The sequence below is a fragment of the Ovis aries genome, chromosome 6 (genome assembly GCF_016772045.2).
Source record: "Ovis aries strain OAR_USU_Benz2616 breed Rambouillet chromosome 6, ARS-UI_Ramb_v3.0, whole genome shotgun sequence".
NCBI lineage: Eukaryota > Metazoa > Chordata > Mammalia > Artiodactyla > Bovidae > Ovis > Ovis aries.
Genome location: NC_056059.1, coordinates 93740650 through 93763681, shown reverse-complemented (window position 1 = coordinate 93763681; position 23032 = coordinate 93740650). Strand labels below are relative to the sequence as shown.

The following is a 23032-nucleotide window of genomic DNA, read 5'->3' as shown; positions in this document are numbered from 1 at the left end:
ACTTACCATGCACACAGATTTCCAAGTGAGCAGCATACAGCACTGAGTGTAATCAAACATGTGTTAATTCCTTTTTTGGTGATGAGGAGTTGCCCATGTGACTTACCTTTACATCTCCCAGTGGCATCAGCATAGTACCCACCAGGGCATTCAGAAAGGCATTTCCCATCATGCAACACGGTCTTCTCCACACAGGTAAGACATCTGGGACTACTGGGGCCACAGCTCTTACAGGATTGATCACAAGCTAAAGGGAAAGAAAACCCATCAGAAAAAATCAATAATACAAAGGGAGCAAAGGAAGTCTGTTCTTTCAATGTCCACAGTTGGCATCAACATAGTAATCACATTTCTGGCTGCTCAGCTGAGGTCTGTTTCCTTGATTCAAGCTTTTATGTATTCACAGTTGAAGGAGAACTCAGTAAGTATTCACTGAACTAAGCATAACAAATATTCTGAGGCTCACCTACCAGTGTGTTCAATTTAATATGGGATTTTAAAGTCAAAATGGCTTTGGCAGTAGGGTTCCCAGATTTAACAAGTAAAATACCAGATGCTCAGTTAAATTTGAATTTCAAGATAAATAAAAAGTAAGTTTTTCGTTTAAGTTTGTCCAAAATAGTTCATCCTATATTTCATCTGACAACCCTAGTTGGAGAGAGAATTCAGAGTTCTACTAAGCAAGGCCATGCTATAAAACTTTGGTTGAAATTACTGAGCTTTACACAATCTTCTAGGATCTACTCGTTCACTTATGCATTCAGTGAACCCTGAACACATTTCTTATACTCTGTGTCAAGCACTGTGCCAGGTAGTAGAGACACAAAATCCAGATCAACTTGGTCTCAGCTTTAAGGGGCTTGTTAAGTCTACCAGAGGGAAATAAACACATGCAACATTAGGAATACTAAATACATTGTTCAGATTGGTCTGCATAAGCATCATAAAAATTTCAACAAAATGTGTGTGGGGTAAGAAGTATGAAAGGTGAAGAAAGGATTCATGGAAGAAATGACGCTTGAGCACTGTCTTAGATATCAAGTCAGAGCATGCCAAACTGATGGGAATATATTCTCAGCTGAAGCAAAGTACAGGCCTAGAACCTGGGAAAGCCATGAACTGCAGCACACCAAGCTTTCCTGTCCTTCACCATCTCCTGGAGTTTGCTCAGGGAAAGGCTGGGAAACAGCCATTCTGTTTTTTCAGCTGGAAAAGTGGGAAGGGCCAGATTACAGAAACCTGTCTACCAGACTCCATAGTCTAGATGCTCATCTTAGGAAAGATTTCAGGAGCCTCTCTCTACACAGTTTTTGGGTTTCCCTGGTGGCTCAGATGGTAAGAATCTGCCTGCAATGCAGATTGGGTTTGATTGGGTTGGGAAGATCCCCTGGAGGAGGACAACCCACTCTAGTATTCTTGCCTAGAGAATCCCATGGACAGAGAAGCCTGGCAGGCTACTATCCATGGGGTCACAAAGAGGCGACATGACTGAAGGACTAACACTGTCACACTCACTGCAATTTTTAACATAGTAAAAATACGGCTATGTTTGTGTTTAAGCAGGAACACTTTGGCTTCAGCTGGGAGGCAGTTTGGAAGGGTGAGGAGGAGAGTTGGGGACCAAGTTGGCAAATTGTGGAAATACTCAGGGAACAAGATGACTGGGAGCTGCATCACGTCTGTGAATGAGGTGATAGATTTAAGAGTTGTGTAGGTGGAAGTGTCTCCGATGGCTGCCAGGGGTCCTGTACAGGGGATGAATGATGCTACTCAAGGAACAAAAAAAAAGAGTAGGTGTGGGGGTTCATCTGGGACACGTGCAGTCCAGTAAACAGCCTGACTGACAGTTCTGAGACTCAGGGGAGGGCCCTGGGGGTCATCACATACAGGTATGCTTGTTGAAATCAGAAATGAGTTGATTTATTCAGTAAAGGGATTCCCCAGGTGGCACTTGGAGAAGGAAATGGCAACCCACTGCAGTATTCTTACCTAAAGAATCCTGTGGACAGAGGAGCTTGGCGGGCTGCCATTTATGGGGTCGCACAGAGTCGGACACGACTGAGGCAACTTAGCATGCATGCATGCATTGGAGAAGGAAATGGCAACCCACTCCAGTGTTCTTACCTAGAGAATCCTGTGGACAGAGGAGCTTGGCGGGCTGCCGTCCATGGGGTCGCACAGAGTCGGACACAACTGAGGCAATTTAGCATGCATGCATGCATTGGAGAAGGAAATGGCAACCCACTCCAGTCTTCTTGCCTGGAGAATCCCAAGGACAGAAGAGCCTGATGGGCTGCTGTCTATGGGGTCGCACAGAGTTGGACATGACTGAAGCGACTTAGCAGCAGCAGCAGCAGGTGGTAAAGAACCCACCTGCCAATGCAGAAGACTTAAGAGACACAGGTTCGATCCCTGGGTGGGAAAGATCCCCTGGATAAGGGTACCACAAGCCACTCCAGTATTCTTGCCTGGAGGGCTACAGTCCACGGACAGGACAGAATTGGACATGACTGGAGCGACTTAGCATGCAAACATGCGTAAGAAGATGTATTGTTTCTCCAGTACTGTAAAAGCCCAAGGCAAATACAGACCCCAGGAGACATTTATTAAAAGAGAAGAGTTTGAATAATTGCTGAAAGCATATCTAGGAGAAAGAAGTGAGATACATTCAAAAGTACAGATGGAGAGATTAGCCTTGAACAGAACAAAGTCCTCCTTTGCTGAACAGAAAACAAAGTTGAGGGTAAATGCAGTCGCAAGTAAGTCTATGACTCAATCTACTCCACACTCATGGATAAATTCTTTAAAAACAAACAAACAAACTTCTTCTCAATATCAGAGAACCAATGATTCAGGAATAGAGAACTACTGAGAGATTTATTCTGTCTGTTCTCTTAATCCACCTACACCATCCTAACTTCCTGAGAAACACTTAAAGAACTTGAGGGAAAATATGGCAATTGATGGAGTCAAACAAAGGATAAAAGGAAAAATATATCCATTTGAATGCAGAGTTCCAAACAATAGCAAGGAGAGATAAGAAAGCCTTTCTCAATAACCATACTTCCTCAATAACCACACTCTAATGTTCATGAATACTAACTAAAAGTGAACAGGGGGCAGTTGCCACTGCTGGAGACAGCTGGAAAAACCTTTGTGGGAGCGATACACAAGGTGGGCAACTTCTCCCTCCTCACAACCAGACCCCATGAGCACCAGAGTCAGCACTACTGTTACCCACCAGGGCATTTGAAGTGAAAAGGGCATTTCAGTCAAACAGTATTGAGATGGATTGGCTTGTGAAACATAATGGCCCAAACGATACTAGTGATGGACAGAACAACTTTGTGGACTGCCATCTGATTGCGGCAAAGAGGAAATAGTTCTTTCAAGGGTTGGAGATCGTGCCGAATGGGATAACGCTGGCAATGGACTACCGCAGGAGAAGCACAGGGGAGGCCTTCATGCCTTTGCTTCAAGGAAGACAGCAGAAAATGCACTGGGGAAACACAAGGAAAGAATGAGGCACAGGGATATTGAGAACCTCAGAAGTAGCACAAGGAAATCAAAGGATTTTATGATCCACCAAGAAGTTTGCTGGGCCAGCAACCAGGACCACACGATAGACCAATAGGAGGAAGACGAAATTATTATGCAGCTGGGCACGGAAGCGTGTATGACAGAATTCGATGAGAAGATGACAGGTATGATGGTGATTATGGAGGTTTTGATGACTGTGGCGGCCACAGTGATTATGGCTACGGAAACGACGGCTTTGATGACAGCGTGAGCAATGGAAGAGGTATGGGAGGACATGGCTACGGAGGACGTGGTGATGCAAGTTCTGATTTTCATGGTAGTCATTTTGTACATATGAGAGGAGTACCTTTTCAAGCAACTGGAGACGACATTGCTAATTTCTTCTCACCATGAAATTCAATCCAAGTGCATATTGATATCGGAGCTGATGGCAGGGCAACAGGAGAAGAAGATGTAGAGTTTGTGACAGATGAAGATGCATCATGTCCAAAGATGAGAATAACATGCAACATCGGTACATTGAACTCTCCTTGAACTGAACTGCTAGAAGGCGGCTCAGGAATGGGAGGTTACGGCAGAGATGGAATGGATAATCAAGGAGGCCACAGATCAGCTGTAAGGATGGGAATGGGGAACAATTACAGTGGCGGATATGGTACTCCTGATGGCTTGAGTCATTCTGGCCTGGGTGGTGGAGGCAACAGCAGTTACTATGGGCAAGGTGGCCTGAGTGGAAGCGGACCACGTGGGATGTATATAACCATGGATATAAAAGTCCTGCAGACATCATCTAGTCTCCTAGACTTTCTTATAGATTTCCTTTCTTTTGTATTTTAAGAATTTTATAATGACTGAAGGAAGGTGTTTTCAAAATACTACTTAGTAGAGCGACAGATTGTGATGGGAAAATTTGTTTTCTGTAGGTTTTATTTGTTGTATGTGTGCGTGTGTGCTAAGTCATTTCAGTAGTGTCTGACTCTTTGCGACCCTACGGACTATATCCCACCAGACTCCCTGTCTGTGGGATTCTCCAGGCAAGACTACTGGAGTGGGTTACCATTCCCTCCTCCAAAGGATCTTCCCAACCCAGAGACCAAACTAGTGATCTCCTATGTCTCCTGCACTCGCAGGTGGGTTCTTTACCACTAGTACCACCTGGGAAGCCATCTGACTTAAAAAATTAATTTTTACGTTCAAACCACTGATGCTGATACTTTCTATATACCGGCTACTCCTAAGAATGTGCTGCTTTCATAACATTAAGGTTGATGTATTTTACTATTAGCACTACAAGAAGTGAAAAATGAAATCAAAAGTCACTCAGTCGTGTCCGACTCTACGACCCCATGGACTATATAGTCCTTGGAATTCTCCACGCCGGAATACTGGAATGGGTAGCCTTTCCCTTCCCTAGGGGATCTTCCCAACCCAGGGATTGAACCCAGGTCTCCCACTTGCAGGCGGATTCTTTACCAGCTGAGCCATTATGCCTACTGTTTAAAGATTTAAGACACAAATCCATGTCTTGAGAGTCTTACCATTGGATTTTGCATCTGATGTTTGGAGTTTTAGAGCCATTGCATTAAAAAATAATTATATGTGGCAAAGAAAAAGGTACTTTTTACTTTTAATCCCTTTAATCAATATGGCATTTTTCCAAACTAGCTAATGGATCAAAATAAAACCTGTTGATGTGAATTCAGTTATTAAACTTGCTACTTGGTTTTTCTAGAAATGTTATTAATGTAATAAATATCAAGGTGGGAGGTAAGTAAAAAGCAAAGAAAGGGATAATTTGCCCAATCAGACATTGAAACATATTGCAAAGCAATAGCAATTAAGGAGTAAAACAAACAATGGGACAGTGGTATAGGAATAGAAATTTAGACCATGAAATACCTCAGAGACAGACCTATGTGCATATGAAAATTTAATATCCAATAAAGATCACTGGAGAAAGTTAGATTGAATGCTGGGAAAACTGGATCATGAAATGGAGAAAAATCAAACTGCATCTCACAGAAGTGGACTCTAGATGGATGAGCCTACATAAAGTTAAAACTGAAATTAATAGAATTTCTTCTATTAATTATAGTATAATTTCTTTGTGAACTTGATCAGGGTAGGTAGGTCTTTATTTTAAAATTTCAAAAGCAAACAGTTAAAGTGTAAAATGATGAATTACTTATTTTTGTTCAATGAAGGGTACCACATTAAAGGTTAAAAAGCAACAAAATGGGAAAATGTTTGTATATTTAAGAACTGACAGAGTTAGTATCACAAAGTGCAAAGAACTCTGTAAAATCAACAATGAAAAGGAAGCAAGGCCAGTGAAACAATGAGAAAGATACATTAAAAAGCAATTTATCAAAGAGGAAACACAAAAGTCCAACAGGAGTTGAAGATAATCTCAAACTTATTAATAATCAGAAATAGGCAAATTAAAACAGAATGCCCCTGTATACCTAATGACCAGGAAAAAACTTGAAGTTTGATAATGTCAAGTCATGGCCAGAAAGTGGAGATGAGACAGTCCTGATGCTTGGGAGTATAGATGCTGGTGAGCCACCTGGCACTACTTAGTCCCATAATGAAATCGCAGAATCAACACATAAAGAATAAACTAAAATTAAAAAAAGAAACCAGTAATTCTGTTCTGGGGTTATCCATCCTAGGGAACCTTCCCCACACCTCCACAGGCTCATCGAAGGACATATTGGAGGTTGCTCACAGGTGTTCCCTAGTGATGGACAGATGTGGGGAGTCTGTCCCTGGGAGAGTGGGAATGCAGACCAGGAAGGATCATGCAGCAGTGAGAAGCAAACACCTAGATGCTATAGCAACATGGGTGAATCTGAAAGGCATACTGCTGAGTTAAAAAAGGACAATATAAACTGGTATGAACTCTATAACATGGTATCATTTGAGAAAAATATACATATACGTACAGAGAATAGCATTTCAATATGTACATTACTATATGTAAAATAGATGACCTGTGCAAGTTGGATGCATTAAACAGGGCACCCAAAGCCGGTGCTCTGGGACGACCCAGAAGGATGGGGTGGGGAGAGAGGTGGGAGGGGGGTTCAGGGTGGGGGAGCCACATGTATACTGGTAGCTGATTCATGTTGATGTGTGGCAAGAACCATCACAATACTGTAATTATTTGCCAAAGAAAACAAATTAATTTTAAAAACACAGTATCATTTAAGAAAAATATACATGTACTCACTGAAAACAAAACTCATTTTACATGAGCCCATAAAAACAAAAGGATAAAAAATTTACAATAGTTGCCCAGGTAAGGAAGGGAAATCAGTATAAAAGGAAGGAAGGAAAGAGAAGAAAAAGAGAGGCGGAAGGAAGAGAGAATGTCTAACAGAAACCTCTGACTCTACTTTGATTTATGTGTTAGCCAGAGCCAGAAAAGCCCTTCATAACAGCACAGGTACTTACATGACTAAACAATGAGGAGGTTTTGTCCTTCGAATTTCCCCACCCTTTATACCTAATATTTGTAAAACTCAAAGCATGTACCACAGACAAACTTGGTTGTTGTAAATTCTTTTAGCCATTGCACAGCACCATTTATAACAGGTTGTGCTGGATTTTTCTCAGCACTCAACTTGAGATTTCTACAGATATGGGTTGCTTGGGTTATAAATTATTAAACCAACACCAGCCGGGCTTTATCTCAAATAGCACTAATCTGAATTGAAAGTAAGCCAGCTTATCACCATCAGACGTCTAAATTAACATTCCGATAGCAATCAGTCACTCCGTTCACCGTTGCTTTAGAACATATTTATACAAACCTTTCTGAAGGCATTTGACACAGACTAACAGAACTCGAACAATTTTATGAAGAGCGTAAACTCCAGCTTTGTCGATCAAAAGGGCCATTGGTCAATGCCAATGGCATCACAAAGTCTAGTATCTGCTAAGCACATAGCAGGCATTCGCTAATTAACCAATGGTCAGTTGACTGGTTGGCTGACTAATGTCAGCAGTGGTCCATCCTTGTGTTTGAAAGTTCTCCTTCTGCTTTGTTTCAAAATGTATACAGATAGCATTTCAGATGTATACTTTCTCCCAAAGCCACCTGTTCAGCAGTCTTCTTTTAAATTCTTCCAGTCTGTAAGAAGGTCTGGTTTTCTTCACTCAACCTCTTAGCCCAAGTAGACTCCCACCCCTCACTGCCTCAGGCTCACACTAACTGGGTATCACTCCTTTTACATACACGCATCCCTAGCAAAAGTTGCTTTCTCAATCCAGATAACGTCATCTCGGTAGCAGGTCTGTGTCACCGATCCCGACAGTGACAGTAGCCAGCTTCCTTGGGGAATTAAAAGGGTAGATGCCTCCAGGCCTTTGAATTAGTGCAAATTTGACATCTGCCAACCTTAGGGGAATACATCTGGCTTAATTGAGCAGGGAAGTGATGCTGGCAGAAAAAGATTAAAACGCTCAGGGCAATGGCAGCCTGGTTCTTTCCTCATTCTCTCCTGAATCCACACAAAAGCCACCTGTGACTTGTCCAAATCGAGTGAGGTTTCTCACACCAGAGATACTGATGGATCCCTGCATGGCTTTAAGCAAGCAGCTGCCAAGAGCTCTCTCTTCTCTGAGACAATTTGTCAAGTCTCAGAGATCATCTCATGTGTGCTGTTGCTCAGTAAACAAAATGAGCATAATAACTTGAGAATGTTTTATGGGCTGCACATTATTTTAATTTAGTGGACTTAGTTATAAAAAAGAAAAAAATGCATGAGACAGGGTGCTTAGGGCCGGTGCACTGGGATGACCCTGAGTAATGGGATGGGGAGGAAGTTGGAAGGGGGATTCAGGATGGGGAACACATGTACACCCATGGCTGATTCATGTCAATGTATGGCAAAAACCACTACAATATTGCAAAGTAATTAGCCTCCAATTAAAATAAATTTAAAAAATCTTTTAATGTCATCTGACTTTTCAATATTGACCATCACAAGAAACTTGATTCAAACCTTTCATTCAGGTGCTCACCCTGTGGAACAGCCACAGGGATAGCTGGCTGATCTAAAGACTGACAGAGATGCAAGAGGCGCAGATTTGATCCCCGGGTCAGGAAGATTCCCTGAAGGAGGGAATGGCAACCCACTTCAGTATTTTTGCCTGGAGAATCCCCATGGACAGAGAAGCCCAGTGGGCTCTAGTCCATGGGGTCACAAAGAGGCAGACATGACTGAGTATGCACGTACACAGGCACAGGAAGATAAGGAAGAAGGAGGAGAAGAGGGTCAAGGGAAAGGAGGAGAGGGGACCGGAAATGGGCAGAGGTGCATAAAGAGGGATCATGGTCTAGCAGCACCAGAGCAGTTATTAGGCAGTTAAGGTCTAAACCCAGAAGACCCAGCATGAATCCCAACTCTGCACCTCATTAGCTCTGTGACCTTAGGCAAGCTTCTTAGTCTCTCTGCTCCCTCATCTGAGAACAGAGGATGATGATAACTACCTCAGAAAATTGTGAGGATTAAACACTAAACACAAAGCACTTATTTTGTACCAGGCACTGTGTTAAATGTCTCACCTACATTAATTCAGTCTTGGCATGGCCTTCTGAGTTAGGTGTGTGCTGCTGTAGCAAATGACCACAGATGTGGCTTAAAGCAACACACATTTATTATCATACAGCTTAAGAGATCAGAAGTCCTAAAATCAAAGCATTAGCAGGACTGCATTACTCTGGGAAGCTCTGGGTGGGAGAATCCATTTCTTTGTTTATTCCTTGTCTCTTTCCAGGTTCCATAGGCTGCCTGCATGCTCATGGTCCCTTCCCAGCATCGCTCCCAAAGTCTGCTTCTGTTTCTGGTCTCCTTTTCTGATTCTGATCCTCCTGCCTACCTATTAGGACCCTTGTGATTACACTGGTTCATTCAGATAATCCAGGGTAACCACCCCTACCTCAAGATCCTTACCTTAATCATACCTGCTGCTGCTGCAAAGTTGCTACAGTCTGTGTCCAACTCTGTGCGACCCCATAGACGGCAGCCCACCAGGGTCCCGTCCCTGGGATTCTCCAGGCAAGAACACTGGAGTGGGTTGCCCTTTCCTTCTCCAATGCATGAAAGTGAAAAGCGAAAGTGAAGTCGCTCAGTCGTGTCCGACTCTTAGCGACCACATGGACTGCAGCCTACCATGCTCCTCTGTCCATGGGGTTTTCTAGGCAAGAATACTGGAGTGGGTTGCCATTGCCTTCTCCTTAATCATACCTACAAAGTCTCTTTTTCCACCTGAGGCAGAATATTCACACATGCTACTGATTGCATCTTTGAGGAGCCATTCTGTCTCCCACAGGTAGGACTATTGTCCGCATTTAACAAATGGGAAATTGACACAGGAAGAGATTAAGTAATGCCCCAGGTCATGCTTTTTCTCCCAACATGTTCCTGCCTCTCAGTGCGTTAATGTTTAGCACATGGGACTGTGCTCTGCACAAGGAGCACGAAGTTGGGTTAACTCTTATTGTCTGCAGTTGTCTGGAAAGTTGAATAGACAATAACTGCCTCAGTTTCAATTCAAGGGCACAAACATCAAAAGCAGGGTGGCCCTTGGCTGGCCTGGGAGTCCCAAAGAGTACCTTGGTCCCCATGAAAATATGGAAGCTGGGCTCCTCTCCCTCCAGCTATGGGTCTGAAGCAAGTGGCCTGAGTCTCGTGGTCTTCATATGCATGCAGGACAAGGTTACAGAGAGCACCCAACCTAACAAGCAGTTGGGAAACAAAGGTATTCAAAGGGATTCTGTCACTGGGAAAAACATGTTCCACAAACTACTAAAACACTGCCAATTCTAATGTGCTACGTGTGTGCTCAGTCACGTCTGACTCTTTGCGATTTCGTGGTCTGTAGCCCACCAAGCTCCTCAGTCCATGGGAATTCCCAGGCAAGAGTACTGGAGTGGGTTGACATTTCTTTCTTCAGGGGATCTTCCCAACAAAGGGACTGAACCTGCATCTCCTGCATCGGCAGGCAGATTCTTTACCACCGAGCCACCTGGGAAGACCCATTGGGAAAGCAAACTTAGCATCGTTTGCATATTTGTTGAGTAGAAGCGATGGTTTTTGGTGCTATGATTTGAATGAAACAAGGGATGCGGGAAGAGCAAAAACCGCTTTGGCCTGCAAAGTGGGGCACTTACCACTGCAGGTCCCCTGCTTGTTGTAAAACCCGTTGCCACAGCTGCTCTCACAGCCACCCTCTCTCAGCACGTGGAGGGGCTCTCTGCAGGCCAGGCAGTGCTTCTCTGTGGGACCCCAGCAGGCGGCACAGGACTCGTGGCAGGCTGCAGGAAGAACCCAGAGTAGAAAAGACTGACTGCAATTTTTCTTTCAAAGGCTTTAGAATTTATAAGGAGGATGTTGGAACCTTCAGTCCTAAACCACTAGGCACATATGTGCACCACAGGAGAAAAAAACCACTCTCCACCAAAAAATAAAAGAAAAACATTTCCTGTTGGCCAGAGGCATAGCTTCTATAAATTACTGCTAAGAGAACTGGAACAGGAAACCAGAGGCTTTTGAATAATGGGAATCACAGGGAATGGAATCATAATTTTCTAGACAAATACAGTCAGTCTAGTGAAATTAGAAGGCCCTCCATCACCTTGCCTTCGAAACCACACAATAAAGTGTCAAAGTAGATAACTGCACTCAACCTCCAACATATTGAGCATCTGCTTATGAGGGATGCCATGCACTCTTGAGAGTCCCTTGGACAGCAAGAAGGTCCAACCAGTCCATCCTAAAGGAGATCAGTCCTGGGTGTTCACTGGAAGGACTGATGTTGAGGCTGAAACTCCAATACTTTGACCGCCTGATGCAAAGAGCTGACTCATTTGAAAAGACTCTGATGCTGGGAAAGATTGAGGGTGGGAGGAGAAGGGGACGACAGAGGATGAGATGGTTGGATGGTATCACTGACTTGATGGACATGAGTTTGAGTAAACTCCGGGAGTTGGTGATGGACAGGGAGACCTGGCGTGCTGCAGTTCATGGGGTCGCAAATATTCAGACACGACTGAGTGACTGAACTGATTCTGATGCACTCTTACTCTTGAATAGACTTTGAAAGATCCAGTACTGTTTGACATTTGTTGCTCCTTCCCTCCCTTTCCACCTCTCCCCAACCCTAGCTGTCCCACCCTCATCTTCCCTCCCAACTCTTACAGCTCAGCCTCTGGTTTCCCTATAGCGTCTGCTCTAAACTTGTATCTTGAGGACTCACGAAGCCTGCCTTTCCCTTATACCTTAGATTTTTAACTATATGTTATTTCTAGACCAGAGTTATTCCTTTAAGGTTTGACCATCTCCTCCTTTTCCAGCGTTTGATTGTTTTATTACTATTTATTCTTGCTCTTCATCTTAGGTCTATAAAGAGAGGTCTATTCTGAATGATTGAATATATTCAGATTTGGTACACTGTCTGTAGGGCAAACAACATCCATCCTTCTGTTAGTGTATAGGCTGTGTGCTTAGTTTCATCCGACTCTTTGCAACCCCATGGACTGTAGCCTGCCAGGTTCCTCTGTCCATGGGGATTTTCCAGGCAAGAATACTGGAGTAGATTGCCATGTCCTCCCCCAGGGGATCTTCCCAACCCAGGGATCAAACTCACATCTCCTGCATTACATGTGGATTCTTTAGCATCTGAGCCACTAGGAAGCCCAAGTATACTGGAGTGGTTAGCCCTTCCCTTCTCCAAGGGATCTTCCTGATGCAGGGTTTGAACTGGGATCTCCTGCACTGCAGGTGGATTCTTTACTCACTGAGCTATCAGGGAAGCCCCTGTTAGTGTGTCCTGATTTTCAAAATGTTTTCTTTACAATGGAGCACAACCTATTTTTCAGAGATATTCATTCTGACCAGAATTGGCAGAGAGAATGCTTTTGCTGGTCACAGGTGATTTGGGAGCTATACCTAACTAACTTAATTAGGTGTCCCTTTGGAATCAGAAGAAAGGAAGCCTACATGGCAAGTCTCAAGACCTAGTCCTCTCCTGTCATTCTAAACTGCAAAGAAAGGCTTTAATTTCAGACAACTTTTCTCTCCAATAGACTTAGATATACATGCAAATTGTGTTAAGTGTTAGGAAGAGCTCTTCCTAACAGCTAACAGTAGTGGATACCTTGTGATACTGATTATATGCAAAATCTGAAAAAAAAAAAAAGTTACAAACGAACTTATTTATAAAACAGAAACAGACTCACAGACTTGGAGAAAGAACTTAGAGTTACCAGAGTGGAAGAGCATGGGAGGAGGGATAGTTAGGGAGTTTGGACTTAATATGTACATTTTATGTATCCATTTAAATGGATCCATTCAATATGTATTCATCCATACATTTAATATGATACATCCATCAATATGTATCCATTTAAAATAGATAACCAACAAGCAACTACTGTATAGCACAGGGAACTCTGCTAAATATTATGTAACAACCTAAATGGGGAAAGAATTCGAAAAAGTATGCTGCTGCTGCTGCTGCTAAGTCACGTCAGTCGTGTCCGACTCTGTGCAACCCCATAGATGGCAGCCCAACAGGCTCCTCTGTCCCTGGGATTCTCCAGGCAAGAACACTGGAGTGGGTTGCCATTTCCTTCCCCAGTGCATGAAAGTGAAAAGTGAAAGTGAAGTTGCTCAGTCGTGTCCGACTCTTAGCGACCACATGGACTAAGGCCTACCAGGCTCCTCCACCTGTGGGATTCTAGAGGCTAGAGTACTGGAGTGGGTTGTCATTGCCTTCTCCTCGAAAAAGTATAGATACATGTAAATGTGTAACTGAAGCCCTTTGCTGTACACCTAAAACTAATACATTGTTGATCAACTATACTCTAATATAAAATTAAAAGTTAAAAAAAAAAAAAGAATAACAGTAGTGGGAGTGTAAGGGACTGACTAAGGAAGATCTGAAGAAAGAGACGTAGCCAGCCATGGAGAGGGCCAGAGAGCAGCAGCAACAAAGGAAAAGGAAAGGAGCTTGGGGGTTCAAGGAACTGGAGGCTCCTCTTGTGACTGCACCTGGTGGACGACTCAGGGTACAGTGGGGAATAGAAGGCACGCTGACCTGATTCATGGCTGGAGGGGTAGGCAGAAGCCCTATCAAACTTGATCTTAGAGATCATGGAAAGAAATTAGGATTTTTAGCCTAACTGTGATATGAGTCAAGAATGGACTTAAATATGATAGACACAAGCCCTGCTTGAGATGTTTAAAAGTTCTCTTTGGATGTCATGAAGAGAGAGCTTAAGGACTTGTATGCTGCAGAGAGACGAGCATGGAGCTGACTATTCTGGTCCAGGTAAGAGATGAGAGTGGCAGGTGGAAAGCAAAGCCGGACGAAGTTTACTTACTTGTCGTCCGGCTTCCTCACTAGGGAGCTCCCTCACCATAAGGTCCATAGGGGCAGAGTCCATACTCTTGTCAACTCGGTTGAGCACATTGCTTGGTACTCTACAAACTCCTCTTATACCTGCCACCTTATTTACAAATGGTGCATGAAAGCACTGCTTGTGTTGAGATAAGCCACTGACGCTACTTAAAACTAAATACGTGGATGCAAAGATCCCAGTAGCAAATTCTACCCTGAATGCACATGAAAATTTTCATTCATTTATTCAACTACTCTCAACAGCTGATTGCAGTCACTATCTGAAGTGTCTACCAATGTTAAGGGCTTCTGCCTTACTGAGGAAATGGAGTTGATTCAAAGCTGTTACCCAAACAAACAAACAAAAATCCAACTGCTTTTCTAAGAAGGCATGCCACGCTAATCTATCAACAGAAGCACCTATGTTCAACAGAAGCACCTACCACATGCAAGGTGAAGGACTAGTCTGGAGGGCCTTCCCAGCTGCCACAGGTAGGCCAGCGCCCCAGGGAGTAAGTCCCCACGGGATGATGGGGAGTGAGGTGAAAAAGAGAATAGGGGTCAGATCATGAGTGTCAGGCAGGCAGAGGTAAAGGACCTTGGACGTCATCCCCCTAAAAGTTTTAATCAGGGCAGAGGAATTGATCAGTTTTGCTTTTTAGAGTATTAACTTTGCAGTGGGGAGAGGAGAGGGAGATTAACTCAAGACATCTTTAAGGAATGAAATCATCCTTGTCCTGGGGGAGAGGAGGAGATAAGAAATGAAAGGGCAATTCCGAGTTGTTTCAGGGACTGTCTGATGGCAGTGCATTATATCAGCTGCATATATGTATTTGTACAGTTGATACAGTACAAATACATCCAATCTGTTTGGTAAATACATACAATCTGTTTGGTAAATGATACCCTCCCTGATATTCTGTCTGCAGCCCTGGGGACGCTGCAGACACCATATCCAACGATGAAAGGTCTGGCACAGGAAAGGGTCTCGGGTCTCTGGTCCTTCTGACCAGTCTGATCTTTGCCATACCACTTGTTGAATATTTTTATTATTACCCCCAATGCTACCAGTGAGGACAGGGGTCAAAAGATGAGCAGGATGGAGGCCCTGGACTTAGGGATGACACTCAGTCCTGTCACATACTGAGACCTACCTAACCTTTCACCCTGCCTGCTGTTACCTCCCTCCCACCATACCAGCTCTATGGAGCAGAGACCCTAAGCAGACCATGTGATGATCAAGGGTCTGGATACCCCACACCACACAGAACTGACCCAGCCAGCAATGCCTCTGGCTCCATCTATGGTCCCTGAATATAATCTTGCATACATCTGAGAGGTGTCCCAACGCATCACTATGTCTATCACCCTTTGCTGAACTTGTCCAGACAAAGCCAATTACTCCTTCCTCTAGGTTCCTGCGGTCCTTTGTACGTGCCTCTCCTGCTACTTACCGACTGTGCATGCATGCTAAGTCGCTTCAGTCTGACTCTTAGCAACCTATGGACTATAGCCCATCAGGCTCCTCTGTCCATGGAATTCTACAGGCAGGAACACTGGAGTGTGCAGCCATGCCCTCCTCCAGGGCAATCTTCTGGACACAGGGATTGAACCCGCCTCTCTTACATCTCCTGCATTGGCAGGCAGGTTCTTTACCGTAGCATTACCTGGGAAGCCCATGATGGATCTATCTACACTGAGAGCCAAATGTGATGCTGGACCTTCTCTTTATTCCCATCTCAAAAACAAAAAAAAGAAGAAGAAAAAGGCATGTTCCTCAGCCAGGCAGGACAGCAGAAGGGATTTTTATTTTAACACAGGACTATGCTGAGCTGTCATTTTTTTTCCTTTTTTTTTTGAGTTGTCATTTCTCATAATGACATACTCCCACTGTGTTTTGCAATTGATTTCTAATTTCTAACACTGAACATATGCTACTGCAGATAATCTCTCCTTGCAGGCTTATTTTACATGGAGCTTTTATTTCATTTGGGTTATTATGAAAAATAAAAGGTCAGTCCCTGACTTTTCACCATAATTTCTCTTAGTGATATATGTTCAGCTCACCCAGCGTTTGAAGTGTATATTGTGATGATAAATTAAAACGGAGGACGAATAAGAGAAAGCCATCATCTTATCTCACGTGCAGAAGATAATTTATTTTGGAAAGCCCCCGACTCTTTCAGAGAATAACAAGACATGTGTTAGCTTGCTGAGCAATTCCTTTCAAAATGAAAGAGAATGAAATACTCTTCTTTTTGGCAACTCTCTATTGAAACCCTACTCTAAAAATAACAAACTTCTTTTCATATTTGATAATTTTGAAATAGAAGATTGTAAAAAAAAAAAAAAATTCAACCTGTCCTACTCAAAGAATAAAAGGCAGCCCTTTTCCAGGGAAATGTTAAAATACTTCCTAGGGACCATTTCTTGTTTTCCAGGAAGATTTTGAAAGACCCCAGGTAGTGGACACAGATCCCTGTTCCCTCAGCCTTCAAGTGTAAGCTGCCCACCCCAGGGAAAAGAAGGAATCTTGGATTCTCACCATTCCATGGACTTCTGGAATGTCTCCTGTCCATTACCAGAAAACAAGTACACTTGGTTAGTGGCCCTTTTAAAGTCATCAGTGAGGCTGCAGTTAGGATTTCCAAATTGCCAAGAAGTTTTCACTCTCAAATACATGAAGCAGCCTTAACTCCAGGCATAAGCAAGACACCATACACAAGGTAAATTCCTTCATTCTGGTCCTTATCCACATTGTGGCCACTGCCAACTATCCTTCACAACTCACACACGACTAGAAAGGACTTGCCAAGTTTTAAAGTTTATCAGGAGGCAGTGAGTAAATTTCTAGTAAGACACTCTTGTTGGACGAGAAAAATTTTCTCATCTTAAACTCAACTTCACTGGCCCCTTGCTCTCCTAATCTGTAAAGTGGGAATAATAATATTTGTTGTACTTAACTCAAGGGGATATGGCAAGAAGATGTATTGAGAAAGCAGAGGACACTGAACATGATTCTATGAGTGGCACACCCTATGGGATCCAAGAAATCTCGTTTCATCTGGTGCCCAAAGCAAAGTAATTATAAAGGGAGCAAATTAAAATGTAACACAAGGCAGAAAGGATAAGGATGAAAAAGACTACAGGAAAGGAAGGTTCACTTAGAAAGGGAGCGAAAAGAAATAACAGGGCCCACAGGGATTCCTCCAGCAGTTACATAAAGGAGCTCCAGTCTTGCCCAGAGGCTGCCTACTGTAGAACTCTTTCCTTGTAATTGCTACAAAATATTAACAAAAACCCTTTGGAAACTGATTGAGAACAGCTCTGTGAAGCTCACAGTGAAGCCCAGATGCTGGGCAAACTACTCTCTTCCTCCAACACAGCCGCACCTGAGGCCAGGGCTACTAGTCTAAGAAGGATGGACAACAGACTCCAGACAAATCTAAAAGGAGAGTGTCCTCTGAGTCACTACCATTTGTGATCCTTTTACTTCCTGCTTCTGGCCCCTACCAAGCTGGTCTCTGCCCTCGACCTTCCTCCCTTTGCCACCAGAAGCTTTAACACCTGATGTTGCAATGCCTGGTCTCCATGTGTTCTGAAAACCTGTAAGTACTTGAGGGAGTTCATAATAGAAAAATAGAAACAAATGAAAACATCTTCACTCTCTCAAATAGGCAGAGATGTGAAAATGACCAGGAGAGCAGCAACTAGATGCGAAGGATTGGATGTACACACAGCAACATGTATGCATCTTAGAAACAGTGTTCAGTGAGGGAACCAAAGTCATCCATGGTAACAAAGGTGCCAGTCTAGGGTGTGTGCTCAGTTGCCTCTGACTCGTTGCGACCCTATGGACTATAGCCCACCAGGCTCCTCTGTCCGTGGGATTTTCCAAGCAAGAATACTTGAGTGGGTTGCCATTTCCTCATTTAGGGGATCTTCCTGACCCAGGGGTCAAACCTGTATCTCCTGCACTGGCAGGAGGATTCTCTACCACTGAGCCAAGGGGAAGCCCATAACACTCTGGGGAAGAATGGTGATAATTAGGAGGTTGCGCTTATGCTGGGAATGGGAGTGTGTGGGAAATCTCTTTCCTTTCCTTTTAATTGTGCGGTGAACATCAAATGGCTCTAAGAATTTCTAGTCTTTAAAATTTAAGAAAAAAAGGAAAAGAACGAAATATTCATCTGTTAATATGTATGACAAGCCTAGACAGTGTATTAAAAAGCTGAGGCATTACTTTGCCGAAAACGGACCGTCTAGTCAAAGCTATGGTTTTTCCAGTAGTCATGTATGGATGTGAGAGTTGGACTGTGAAGAAAGCTGAGCGCCAAAGAATTGATGCAGTTCACTGTGGTGTTGGAGAAGACTCTTGAGAGTCCCTTGGACTGCAAGGAGATCCAACCAGTCCATCCTAAAGGAAAGCAGTCCTGAATATTCATTGGAGGGACTGATGCTGAAGCTGAAACTCCAATCCTTTGGGCACCTGATGTGAATAGTCAACTCACTGGAAAAGACTCTGATGCTGGGAAAGATGGAGGGCAGGAGGGTAAGGGGGCAACAGAGGATGAGATGGTTGGATGGCATCACAGACTCAATGGACATGAGTTATAGTGAATTCCGGGAGATAGTCAAGGACAGGGAAGACTAGTGTGCTGTAGTCCATGGGTCGCTAAGAGTTAGACAGAACTTAGCAACAGAACAACAATATGTATGAATATTTAAAATATGTGCATACATAACAGTAAGAGCACATGCATACAACAAATCCACATTAAATTGCATTAGAATAGTTAAGTGGGGAAGGGAAGTGGGGACAGGTAATGGGAAGAAAAGGAATAAACAGGAAGATAGATAAGGAGGAGAATAGCCTGGCACAGGCTACGATGAAAAGGGGCCATGAGTGGATAAGAATGACTAATTCAACTTCCTTCATATAAATCTCTAAAATAAGTATAAATAAGTTAATAAACAAGATTACATTTAAAATAATAAAAAAAATTTTGGCCATACCTTAGGGCATGTAGGATCTTAGTTCCCTGACCAAGAATCAAATCTGCGAACCCTGCATTGGAAGCTCGGAGTCTTACTACTGGACTGCCAGAGAAGTCCCAAGATTACATTTTGATAAATCAAACTGACAAATGTAATTAGAATTATAATGCCTAGTATTGACAGAGGTAGTGGAAGATAAGCACTTTCATGCCTTTCTAGTTCAGTTTAGTCGCTCAGTCGTGTCCGACTCTTTGCGACCCCATGAATCCCAGCACGCCAGGCCTCCCTGTTCATCACCATCTCCCGAAGTTCACTCAGACTCACGTCCATCGAGTCAGTGATGCCATCCAGCCATCTCATCCTCTGTCGTCCCCTTCTCCTCCTGCCCCCAATCTCTCCCAGCATCAGAGTCTTTTCCAATGAGCCAACTCTTCACATGAGGTGTCCAAAGTACTGGAGCTTCGGCTTTAGCATCATTCCTTCCAAAGAAATCCCAGGGTTGATCTCCTTCAGAATGGACTGGTTGGATCTCCTTGCAGTCCAAGGGACTCTCAAGAGTCTTCTCCAACACCACAGTTCAAAAGCATCAATTCTTCGGCGCTCAGCCTTCTTAAAAGTCCAAGTCTCACATCCATACATGATCACGGGAAAAACCATACCCTTGACTGCACGGACCTTAGTCAGCAAACTAATGTCTCTGCTTTTGAATATACTATCTAGGATGGTCATAACTTTTCTTCCAAGGAGTAAGCGTCTTTTAATTTCATGGCTGCAGTCACCATCTGCAGTGATTCTGGAGCCCCCCAAAATAAAGTCTGACACTGTTTCTACTGTTTCCCATCTATTTCCCATGAAGTGATGGGACCAGATGCCATGATCTTCGTTTTCTGAATGTTGAGCTTTAAGCCAACTTTTTCACTCTCCTCTTTCACTTTCATCAAGAGGCTTTTTAGTTCCTCTTCACTTTCTGCCATAAGGGTGGTGTCATTTGCATATCTGAGGTTATTGATATTTCTCCTGGCAATCTTGATTCCAGCTGTGTTTCCTCCAGTCCAGCATTTCTCATGATGTACTCTGCATAGAAGTTAAATAAGCAGGGTGACAATATACAGTCTTGATGTACTCCTTTTCCTATTTGGAACCAGTCTGTTGTTCCATGTCCAGTTCTAACTGTTGCTTCCTGACCTGCATACAGATTTCTCAAGAGGCAGGTTAGGTGGTCTGGTATTCCCATCTCTTTCAGAATTTTCCATAGTTTATTGTGATCCACACAGTCAAAGGCTTTGGCATAGTCAATAAAGCAGAAATAGATGTTTTTTCTGGAACTCTCTTGCTTTTTCGATGATACAGCAGATGTTGGCAATTTGATCTCTGGTTCCTCTGCCTTTTCTAAAACCAACTTGAACATCAGGGAGTTCACGGTTCATGTATTGCTGAAGCCTGGCTTGGATAATTTTGAGCATTACTTTACTAGCATGTGACATGAGTGCAATTGTGCGGTAAGTTTCAGCATTCTTTGGCGTTGCCTTTCTTTGTGACTGGAATGAAAACGGACCTTTTCCAGTCCTGTGGCCACTGCTGAGTTTTCCAAATTTGCTGGCATATTGAGTGCAGCACTTTCACAGCATCATCTTTCAGGATTTGAAACAGCTCAACTGGAATTCTATCACCTCCACTAGCTTTGTTCGTAGTGATGCTTTCTAAGGCCCACTTGACTTCACATTCCAAGATGTCTGGTTCTAGATTAGTGATCACATCATCATGATTATCTGGGTCGTGAAGATCTTTTTTGTACAGTTCTTCCATGTATTCTCTTCTTAATATCTTCTGCTTCCGTTAGGTCCAGACCATTTCTGTCCTTTATTGAGCCCATCTTTGCATGAAATGTTCCCTTGGTATCTCTAATTTTCTTGAAGAGATCTCTAGTTTTTCCCATTCTGTTCTTTTCCTCTATTTCTTTGCATTGATCGCTGAACAAGGCTTTCTTATCTCTTCTTGCTATTCTTTGGAACTCTGCATTCAGATGCTTATATCTTTCCTTTTCTCCTTAGCTTTTCGCCTCTCTTCTTTTCACAGCTATTTGTAAGGCCTCCCCAGACAGCCATTTTGCTTTTTTGCATTTCTTTTCCATGGGGATGGTCTTGATCCCTGTCTCCTGTACAATGTCACGAACCTCAGTCCATAGTTCATCAGGCACTCTATCTATCAGATCTAGTCCCTTAAATCTATTTCTCACTTCCACTGTATAATCATAAGGGATTTGATTTAGGTCATACCTGAATGGTCTAGTGGTTTTCCCTACTTTCTTCAATTTAAGTCTGAATTTGGCAATAAGGAGTTCATGATCTGAGCCACAGTCAGCTCCTGGTCTTGTTTTTGTTGACTGTATAGAGCTTCTCCATCTTTGGCTGCAAAGAATATAATCAGTCTGATTTCAGTGTTGACCATATGGTGATGTCCATGTGTAGAGTCTTCTCTTGTGTTGTTGGAAGAGGGTGTTTGCTACGACCAGTGCATTTTCTTGGCAAAATTCTATTAGCCTTTGCCCTGCTTCATTCCATATTCCAAGGCCAAATTTGCCTATTACTCCAGGTGTTTCCTGACTTCCTACTTTTGCATTCCAGTCCCCTATAATGAAAAGGACATCTTTTTTGGGTATTAGTTCTAAAAGGTCTGGTAGGTCTTCATAAAACCGTTCAACTTCAGTTTGTTCAGCATTACTGGTTGGGGCATAGACTTGGATAACTGTGATATTGAATGGTTTGCCTTGGAAACGAACAGAGATCATTCTGTCATTTTGAGACTGCATCCAAGTACTGCATTTCGGACTCTTTTGTTGACCATAATGGCTACTCCATTTATTCTGAGGGATCCTGCCCGCAGTAGTAGATATAATGGTCATCTGAGTTAAATTCACCCATTCCAGTCCATTTTACTTCGCTGATTCCTAGAATGTCGACGTTCACCCTTGCCATCTCTTGTTTGACCACTTCCAATTTGCCTTGACTCATGGAATCAATCAAGAAAATGTACCAGGTCAGGGTGAGGGCCCTGTGTATGTGTGTGTGTGTACCCTGCCTTACCTCTAGACTGGATTTTGTTGGTTGAGAATTAATCAGATTGGTGCTCAAACTTGGAATAAGCGCAGGCAGCTGCGAGCCGGCTCCCTAAGCGTGGCCGAGAGGAGCTACCCTGCGTCCGAGGTCAGGGGCGGCAGCCGGGAGGAGACACCCCATGTCCGAGGTCAGGGGCGGCCAGGAGAAGCCACCCCGAGCCTGAGGCCAGGGCCGGCGGCCGGGAGGAGCCACCCGAGGAGTGGTGGCTGCGCAGGCACAGGAGGGCCTAGAGGAGCTATCCCACGTTGAAGGTCAGGAACGGAGGTGGTAAGGAGATACCCCTCGTCCAAGGTTAGGAACAGCGGCTGTGCTTTGCTGGAGCAGCCCTGAAGAGATACCCCACGCCAAGGTAAGAGAAACCTAAGTAAGATGGTAAGTGTTGCAAGAGGGCATCAGAGGGCAGATACCCTGAAACCATACTCACAGAAAACTAGTCAATATAATCACACTAGGACCACAGCCTTGTCTAACTCAGTGAAACCAACCCATGCCTTCAGAGCAACCCAAGACGGGCCGGTCATGGTGGAAAGGCCTGACAGAATGTGGTCCACTGGAGAAGGGAATGGCAAGCCACTTCAGTATTCTTGCCTTGAGAACCCCATGAACAGTAGGAAAATGCCTTTCTAGTAGAAGTGCAAATGAAAACTTCTTTAAAAGAGAATAATATGTTAACATGTGTCAAAGATTAAATATGTGTATATCTATACTTGGACCCATTGTCTAATAATTTACTTTAATCAATATATTTGAGTCTGTGCTTAGTCACTCAGACATGTCCAACTCTTTGCGACTCCATGGAATGCAGCCCTCCAGGCTCCTCTGTCCATGGGATTCTCCAGGCAAGAATACTGGAGTGGGCTGCCATGCCCTCCTCCAGGGGAGCTTCCTAATCAAGGGATTGAACCCAGCTGCTCCGCATTGCAGATTCTTTAACCACAATTCTATTAAAAATATTTACATTGTGG

General features: G+C 43.6%; 1 protein-coding gene and 1 pseudogene across 1 annotated transcript in view; one reads left to right on the top strand and one right to left on the bottom strand.

Annotated features, from left to right (window-relative positions):
* FRAS1 (Fraser extracellular matrix complex subunit 1) overlaps window positions 1-23032 on the bottom strand; it is a 523572-nt gene that overhangs the window by 241412 nt on the left and 259128 nt on the right. The window contains exons 15-16 of the mRNA XM_027970762.2: window positions 10724-10867; window positions 107-247 (exon numbers count right to left, since the gene is read on the bottom strand). Of these exons, the coding sequence (XP_027826563.2) occupies window positions 107-247; window positions 10724-10867 (285 nt within the window). The remainder of the gene's footprint in view (window positions 1-106; window positions 248-10723; window positions 10868-23032) is intronic.
* Window positions 3288-4377, top strand: LOC114115246 (heterogeneous nuclear ribonucleoprotein H3-like; annotated as a pseudogene).